An 8,837-nucleotide genomic window follows, 5' to 3' on the forward strand; every position below is an offset into this window, starting at 1 on the left:
GTGATTGACAATCACTGATTGTACTACTCTTGACTGTGGATTGTTCAGTAATGATCATCAATGCACTGGCTGGGTCGGCATTGGGTAGTGGTGGTCGCTTGATCCATACTGGTGTCGCGACGGTTTACTCTCCCACTACTTGTGAGTATTCGTCGTTAGTATTTGGCCCAACTTTGAAATGTCGAGCATCCCAGCAAAGGACCCGCAAGGAATGAAGGCATCGCCTCAATTTATTCGCCTAGCGGAAAAGAAGCGCCCCGGTAGTGAGATAAATATACAGATTGGTGTAAGCAATTGACTCAGGGGCTCTTGCTGTTCCTAGGGCATCAGCTCTTGAGAAATGTGGTGATACATACTCGTGGACTGGAGACGACTATAAGGTGTTTAGAGATGAACTGACGAATGTGTTGGTAATTATGATGGGGTAGAGAGATGTGATAGTGTCGGCTAGGTATCGACTCCGATCTCATCGAATCTCCCACGACGACCAATAATGCTCAGCGAGATTCTTGCCTCGCACTATCCAGGGGAAGACGGAAGCGCTATACCAGGAATATCCGCGAATAATAGTGCACCTGTCTTATTCGATGCCGCGCTCAAACTTCCACTGGGGAGTAGCGATGACGCTATGTTGGGATCCGGAATTCGAGTACGATACTCGGCGCCTATGTTGGTGCTCTTTACTGTCACTCTAGCCTCGCCTACTTGCCGCGTCGGCACCAGTTTCCCCTGTACACAGGATGGAACTATCTAATCAGAATATGAGGAAACGACGTCTTAGACAGCGAGTGTCTACGGGGGATTTGACTGAAGGATGTAATACGGGTTTGTTGGTTAATAAGAAGAGTTATGATAAGAATAGTCGTTTATGATAACCGCCTAGTTGGTCGTTGTTCAGCTAAGGTAGATGCAAGCAAGCAGTTGTTGAAGACTAGGTTATGCATATTGTATTTGGAAGGGAAATGTAAATACGGCAAGAAGTAAGTGTTGGTCTCCAGTGAGATCCTTCACCTTTGACTCGAATCATGAGGACAATGTTTTATTACAGTTGGTGATACAGAAACCTTGTCAGGTGCTGTTTTGCTCATAATGTGGATGAGCTTAGGGAGCCTCCGAATTTGAGGAAGACTACTCTCTGTCGTTCTATGCTCGAGGCAAATGTAATCTACCGCACTTTGACGATGCTCTACAGATCAGACACCCCATCTCATGATGATTCTCTCAGGCACACTGGGTGATGATTGTAAGTATGCACATGGGTCAAAGGAGCTTAGAGCTACGGAGGGTATATACAAGAGTGCTATCTGCAATTGGTGGAAGCAAGGGCACTGCCAGTATGGTTCGAGATGCCGGTATGTAACATTCATGTCTACCATTATCGGTTAATGAGGTACTTCCTCGTAGATTCGCTCATGGGGAGCACGAGCTTTGCAAATCCAATCCCAATACTCCAGCTGACTCACGTGGAACATCCCCCCGACATGCTGGACATCATTTTGACAGACATATATCACTGGACTTGAATGATGACCATAGAGGATTGCTGCTCGAATTCCCATCATCGACTCATACCATTAATCAGAGAGATCTCGCAGTCTATAACTATCACTCTATGGACGATAGTGACATGCAGTTGGTAAGTGGTTTAGTATTTCCTAGATTAGCGAGAAGAAACTCTAAGCAGCAGGTAGTAACTCCGCTATTAGTCACTGAATACATTTTGGATCTTCTTCAGGATGGTTCGTTAATAATACCTCCTGTACGTACCTCTACCATGCATGGTCATCAACATGTCAATAGTCAGTCCAAAACGTCGAGCCTAGATCACGCTAGTCAGGGTTTGGCTGACCTCAGTAAGGATTACTACCCAAGAGTATTTCCCTATTCTTCCCTCTCGTACAACGCCTATAACATGCTGTTCTTCTCACTTCTATTTCAGGTTCTATTTTTCTACCGTCGGATAGGAAGAAGATTCTTGATAGTAGCAGCACATGCTGGTCGCCGAAGGAACCGCGCAGGTCTACTGCGGGACGTCCTATCGATGCTTTTCCCAAGACTACACCAATAACATCATCGCTAATACCCAACACTATCGAACCGGACTTCACTTGTGAAATGTGCGAATCGGCGGTTCAGATGGCTGCTGATCCTGATAATCGTAAGGTGAGTATACGAGGAGTGATTGTACTCACTGCACGTATTGTATATCACTACTGCATCGATCATATTAGATATTCTATCCCTGCGGTCATGGTACTGTCTGTGTCAAATGTGCAGATGAGGTTATTATGCGGCGTATGGTATGCCCTTTTTGCTCTTCGAGTGTTACACACACATTGCCAGTTTACATACCCATTCAGGCCATTACTGCTTCGCTGCCGTAATCAGTGCGGGGCGATTAAAAACAACAAAAATCGGCGTATCGAAGGATGAGCTCTAACACATGTCTTATGGCATCGTATTATTTTACTCCTGGCCTCTTTTCGCAGTATGTATGCAATTTTAGTAATTTTGGAAGATCTACTATCTCAGTGGTTCCTCTGATCATGTGCTTATTGGTAGAGCGAATATATCCAACGATGAGATATAATAATTCTGTGTGAAGATTGTCACTTTCGTCGCTTTTCTTACGACTACTATCATAACCATTGAGATGGTTGATCGTTCCGACGAAATTCATATTAAAAGCAGCAGCTGAAGATCGAACCGGTTATTTTTCTCGTAATCCATTGCAGTCAGTACATCATGTAACTCATTAGTGAAGTCATGAGTCTAGGTTGATGGATGATTGCAAAGTATTGTATACTTACTGTGTTCTTCTTTTGTGTAAAGGCAACAAGACGTATGAATAAGATTAACAGCGTATTGCCTCTATTTTATGTTTGCAGTAGTCATACAACTGACTGTCGGACAGTAAGGGAATTGTTAACGTCAACATAAGGCTGGGCGCATTTGGGATTTGTACCCGCTTAGTAGTACTCAGATGATGATGAGTGACTTCTGCCCATTTTATGTTTCATATTCAACTATTGAACGATGGTTCGGATGTTGCGAAGACGGAGAACTCTCTCCGCTCGTCTCAGTCTATTAAGACCTTATTTGTAGGAGCTTCAAGCACTAAACTTCTCCGTTACACTATTATGTGTTTCATTGCATCAATTTAAGGGACTCTTTAGAGGCTCATGTATAGTGATACTTTTGTTATTCTGCGTCTCTTGTCGCCGTGTGTCGCCACTGGTATCAGTTTTTCACCTTCTTCATATCATGATGTTACATCGAGACATACCCAAAGCGACAACGACATCTCTAGGGCGGAGACTCACATGGCCGAAAGCAACTCTTTCTACTGCTGTTGACTATCTCGGCGTACCTGGGTTGAGGAAGCCTAAGGATTTCCCTCGCTTAGCGACAGCAGCTGTCATGACCACTAGGGATACCCTGGGCGCATGGGATAGAGCTGACCATCCACATAATGTAGTGAACATGATAGATGGAGTATCCAATTCGTTGTGTAGGATTGGCGATACAGTAACTTTTGTCTACACTACCATCATCATAAATTTTAAGAAGTTGCTCCAAATCCCCCTTCATTGTTTTCGAATCAACTCCATTAGGCACGGTTATCTTCGAACAGCTGGTTGATAATGATTTGTTATTGAGCATAGAACTACTTTAATGGTAGCACTATGAGGGGATAAAATGACCAGGAAAGGAATGAACTAGTCAATAGGCTGCTTATCGGCACCACTGTGGGCAAGTTTATACCAATAGTAACTTTATAGAAGGAAGGTAAAATTGGTACGGAGTTCATACCCATTTCATCATATAAGTGTGGCAACTTGAATTTACAGTATACGGTGCTAATAATTATTAGTCATGGGAAGCGAGTCATCTGGTAGTTCATTCAGAGTGGTCATCACTATGATGCGAAATTTTCCTAGTACCTCCATTGTTATACTTAATATGATGGAATACCCTCCTCGTGGTTGGTCCCTCTCCTTCTATGAAGTCGTTGACATACTATTTACCATTGCTAATGCAATTATAGTCTCAGTACCAATTGTGGCACCTCCGCCTGATCCGTGGTATCTTCCCATGCTGGTAAGTCCATCATCTTATGATTCACTATCATCTTATTCTATCAGATTATCGGCCCCTGTATGTCTATAGCATGGAAAAATGATGTCATCACTATGAGTGTGGTATTTTTAAGCTGCCTTTGGATCTTTACCGTTGCCCTTGCTGTTGGTCTCCTTGTATACTATCTCGGTTATATTGGTTCAGATGGTCCAATGAACCGTGGATGGTCTTGCTTCGCTATGCTCCCGTTCACACTATTGTTATCGTTGGGTTTACCCGAAGCCAACACCAAGTTTAGCTTCCCAGGTCAAGCAATGATGATGGTGTTCGCTTACTATCCTATTGCATTCTACATGAGTGATCCCTACCAAGAATCGAAAGCGATGATAATTCTCGTTATCTTCATATGTGGAGTAGCTTTCGTTCAACCTATAGTGTGGAAGCTACTCCATCTGACCCCATCCAAAGGGCCTAATCCAATAGATGCTTTCCTTTATGCTTCTGCTGATTTCTTCGATATTCTCACTGGTTATTTCAATTCAGCTGATGAGCATGTTGATGTCATTAGATCAGCCGGTGGACAGTATAATAATGTTTGTATCAACATCGCGTCTGTCAAGAATATACCACCCGCTGTTAGCGAGGTAGTCTGGAATATTGCTGGTGAGATGTTCGCTCTCTACAAATGTCTTACTGAAGATCGTTTCGATCGAATGACGCAGGGGATGTTGTGGGATCCTCTAGCGTCTAACATTCTTGACATTCGCTCCGCCGTTGGACGGGTATTGCGTAAAACGGCCGATGGCGATCCATCCGCAGCCGATGCAGATATTCAGAATAAAATAGCAGCTGCTGTGAAACGCGCTGGTGAAGTATCGAATAAGTTGAGTTATTCTCATGCGGATGGAACTGCTGATGGAGAGCAATTCGATCGTGCACAGATTACACGGTTCTACTATGCATTTGAATCAATACTATCACTGGCTGCCCTCACTGAGAAATATCGTCAACTGAAGGTGGAGGAGAATGCGGAGGTAAAGGCGAAGAAGGGAAAGGTGAGCTATTGAACTAAACACTTCGATCAATCTTTGTTTATCAGGAAGTAAGTTTTACTAACAAGTTCATTACTATCGTCAAGGCTATCGGTAATGGTATCATTACTTGGTTAAAGCGTCCACTCTTCAATGATCTAAAGGGTTTCTCTGATCTGCTCTCTCGGCTCCGCATTCCACTACGCACTGCCCTTACCATGAACATCCTCATCACACTTCTCACTATATGGGGTGACCATAGGCCTACTCTGCGCTTACATGCTTTCTGGGCTGTTATACCGCAGTATGTCCTTTATCTACCTACTGCTGGAGCGTCCCTTCTGAAGGGGACAAGACGTATTGTTGGGACTATATGTGCTGGTTTGCTAGCAGTTCTGTGTCTCTACCTCCACCCTACGAGTAAGGCCGCTTTCTTCGTTGAAAATCTTCTCCTTGTGATCGGAGCAAAGGTACTCATGACATGCAAAGCCATTGGCTATGCTGCATATGTCGCTCAGTTCACTTGGGTTGTCGTTGGTTGGGGAAGTACTCTTATGCCAATGACACAGTCTGAACAGTTCATGACAGCGCTGTGGCGTTTCGTCTTCACTGTTTGTGGAGTTCTTTTGGTGTTTCTGATCAGCTGTCTCATCTTCCCCAACTTTGCTGCCGCCCGCCTCAATGAGGCAAGTAAAGATTCCATCATGTTGGTCGCAGACTGTGTAACCCCTCTCTTAATCGGACAGTGGAAGAAAGACTACGAAGCAGATGATGAACTTCAGGCTGCGCTGATCGACAAATGGGAGCACTTCGGTCAGGAAGCATTTAATCTCATGGCTCTTCGTATCAATCAAATGGATGACGCCGCTGCCGAAATCGTAGGTTATGGTACTTTCCATTTGGTGCCTTCAGCGAGTAAGCTTATACGAACCAAGCAACGGGAGATCTCCGACGTTCAACGTAGCGGCTTGGTTCTGTTCTCTTCTTGTCTGGTTCTTCATCCACATTACAAGGGTCAATTTAGAGAGCGTGTCATTCCGTTTATGGACAGAATAATCTCCTTCAGTGAATCGGTGCGATCCTCTTCGGCGAGGATCAGCCAAATGATGGAGAGCGGTGCGGCCGAATCTACTGCAGATGACGATAATCTCCACGTTGAAGTGCAGAGATGTCTAGAGGCTATGCATGATCTACAGAATGATATTGTTGAAGATTTCTTAACTAATTCCGATCGAGTAGGTGATGCTTATGCTTATATGACTTTACTTCATGCCGCTTATGCTTTATGTGACTTCGCTACCTCCTGGGAGCAGTTGGAAAATGCCCTCCTTGGCGAGAGAGTTCCCTGCGAGCTGACCTCGGAGTCTGTTCCTTTGCCGAATGATATTCCATTGACTTCTACCTTACGTGGTCGGACTCCATCAGCGTCTAGAGTATCGTAACTCCACAGGATTCACTTTTCTTCTATTGAACCGGTTGAATCTGCAACTAGGATCTAAATCTGCCCACGATCATTCAGACACCGTTAGATTTCAATTGCTCGCGCTCATTATATCCCTAAGATATTGAGTTTGTGATAGAGAATGCTCATATTGAGTCAATGTCAATTAAGATGGTGGTTTTATCAGCCTCACGTTTCTCAGTACGCTTGGTTCTCCGAGTCTTGCTGTTTTACGTTTCAATTGAGACTCTGTCGACCCGGTAGCCTTAAGATGTCATTCGGCAATGTCGAATAACATGTAGCCGCCTGACACAGAGAATGGAGGCTGCACATCTCTCAATTTCAAGCTGCCGTTTATGGCATTTTTTTTGTTCGCTCGTTCACGTCGTGTGCTGTATAGCAGGTAATATCTTCAGGCTAGCAAGGCAACATCATACAGGAAAGGGGACCAGCCACTAGGCGCATAGTCACCACATAATTCATGTATCAGCAGTCAACCCTTCATGCGCTTGCGTGCGAGAGGTCCCGAGTTCAATTCTCGGCACAGCCCTTACATTAGAGTAATTTATCTGTGACTTCCTGTAGATATGCTAGCCTAGAAAAAAACTTGTAATTATATATTAGTTTGGCTGTGTGGTCTAGTGGTATGATTCTCGCTTTGGGTGCGAGAGGTCCCGAGTTCGATTCTCGGCCCAGCCCTTGGCTATCCCGTGAACAAATAGGTTTTGAGCGAGTCAGTAGGCTCTGACGCGAAATCAACCGATGTAGAGGACTCCCACACCAGTAGACACGACTGGTTCAACCCCGCGCCCCCTGTCCAAAGATGTTTGAAAATTCACGTTTCTTCGCGACACAGTTGTTCCATCCAACACTGGTCATGGGGGCGGGGAGCCGGCTTTCGAAGTCGAATTTCCTCCTCCGATTGCATCATGCATCAATGACGATTGTTGTTTGGTCGTTTAGCTCAGTCGGTTAGAGCATCGTGCTAATAACGCGAGGGTCGCAGGTTCGAGCCCTGCATCGACCATTTACATCATTTCATGCTGGAACCTTTTGGCATACAAATCATCTCAAACGGCAACAATTTATGAGAAGTTCGTCCTAGCGGTGTTCAAGACGCAAGTAACGGATGTTCATTCTTTTTCTTCCAGTGACACCGCAGTGATGTTTATCATGAATGGGAGATGACAAGGAGTATGGGAGGCGAAATGGTCAAGTGAACGATGGGGACTGGTGACACAGAGTTCAGTAGATAGTGAAAGATGAATGAATTGTATTCTTCGTTACACAATTCATGTGTCACCAGTCAACCCTTCATGCGCTTGCGAGTAGGTTGGTGAGGAGATTTGCGACTGTCTGTAGACTTGGGCTCTGGGGTGCGAAGACGGCAACAAATACAACGGTACGGTTGTGTGGTCTAGTGGTATGATTCTCGCTTAGGGTGCGAGAGGTCCCGAGTTCAATTCTCGGCACAGCCCTTACATTAGAGTAATTTATCTGTGACTTCCTGTAGATATGCTAGCCTAGAAAAAAACTTGTAATTATATATTAGTTTGGCTGTGTGGTCTAGTGGTATGATTCTCGCTTTGGGTGCGAGAGGTCCCGAGTTCGATTCTCGGCCCAGCCCTTGGCTATCCCGTGAACAAATAGGTTTTGAGCGAGTCAGTAGGCTCTGACGCGAAATCAACCGATGTAGAGGACTCCCACACCAGTAGACACGACTGGTTCAACCCCGCGCCCCCTGTCCAAAGATGTTTGAAAATTCACGTTTCTTCGCGACACAGTTGTTCCATCCAACACTGGTCATGGGGGCGGGGAGCCGGCTTTCGAAGTCGAATTTCCTCCTCCGATTGCATCATGCATCAATGACGATTGTTGTTTGGTCGTTTAGCTCAGTCGGTTAGAGCATCGTGCTAATAACGCGAGGGTCGCAGGTTCGAGCCCTGCATCGACCATTTACATCATTTCATGCTGGAACCTTTTGGCATACAAATCATCTCAAACGGCAACAATTTATGAGAAGTTCGTCCTAGCGGTGTTCAAGACGCAAGTAACGGATGTTCATTCTTTTTCTTCCAGTGACACCGCAGTGATGTTTATCATGAATGGGAGATGACAAGGAGTATGGGAGGCGAAATGGTCAAGTGAACGATGGGGACTGGTGACACAGAGTTCAGTAGATAGTGAAAGATGAATGAATTGTATTCTTCGTTACACAATTCATGTGTCACCAGTCAACCCTTCATGCGCTTGCGAGTAGGTTGGTGAGGAGATTTGCGACTGTC

At 45.0% G+C, this 8,837-nt stretch overlaps 2 protein-coding genes and 5 non-coding genes across 7 annotated transcripts; all 7 read left to right on the forward strand.

Moving 5' to 3' along the window:
- Window positions 1-740: 740 nt before the first annotated feature.
- Window positions 741-3,110, forward strand: Pmar_PMAR015662 (hypothetical protein; the record flags this gene model as incomplete). Its single annotated transcript, XM_002788879.1, has 6 exons — window positions 741-816; window positions 899-980; window positions 1,405-1,687; window positions 1,736-1,853; window positions 1,940-2,163; window positions 2,232-3,110. The coding sequence occupies 6 exons, from the start codon at window positions 741-743 to the stop codon at window positions 2,382-2,384; spliced, it is 936 nt and encodes a 311-aa protein (XP_002788925.1). The 3' UTR covers window positions 2,385-3,110.
- Window positions 3,111-4,095: 985 nt separating this feature from the next.
- Window positions 4,096-6,662, forward strand: Pmar_PMAR015663 (hypothetical protein; the record flags this gene model as incomplete). The annotated part of the gene is made up of 3 exons (XM_002788880.1): window positions 4,096-4,101; window positions 4,146-5,135; window positions 5,180-6,662. 3 exons carry the CDS (start codon window positions 4,096-4,098, stop codon window positions 6,551-6,553), a joined length of 2,370 nt encoding a protein of 789 aa, XP_002788926.1. The 3' UTR covers window positions 6,554-6,662.
- Window positions 6,663-7,179: 517 nt separating this feature from the next.
- Pmar_PMAR015664 lies at window positions 7,180-7,251 on the forward strand. The gene has a single exon. It is a non-coding gene; the product is annotated as a tRNA-Pro (tRNA).
- Window positions 7,252-7,505: 254 nt separating this feature from the next.
- Pmar_PMAR015665 lies at window positions 7,506-7,579 on the forward strand. The gene has a single exon. It is a non-coding gene; the product is annotated as a tRNA-Ile (tRNA).
- Window positions 7,580-7,958: 379 nt separating this feature from the next.
- Window positions 7,959-8,030, forward strand: Pmar_PMAR015666. The gene has a single exon. It is a non-coding gene; the product is annotated as a tRNA-Pro (tRNA).
- Window positions 8,031-8,107: 77 nt separating this feature from the next.
- Pmar_PMAR015667 lies at window positions 8,108-8,179 on the forward strand. The gene has a single exon. It is a non-coding gene; the product is annotated as a tRNA-Pro (tRNA).
- Window positions 8,180-8,433: 254 nt separating this feature from the next.
- Window positions 8,434-8,507, forward strand: Pmar_PMAR015668. Its single transcript has one exon. It is a non-coding gene; the product is annotated as a tRNA-Ile (tRNA).
- Window positions 8,508-8,837: the final 330 nt, after the last annotated feature.

Source organism: Perkinsus marinus (assembly GCF_000006405.1).
Source record: "Perkinsus marinus ATCC 50983 genomic scaffold scf_1104296927446, whole genome shotgun sequence".
Lineage (NCBI taxonomy): Eukaryota > Perkinsozoa > Perkinsida > Perkinsidae > Perkinsus > Perkinsus marinus.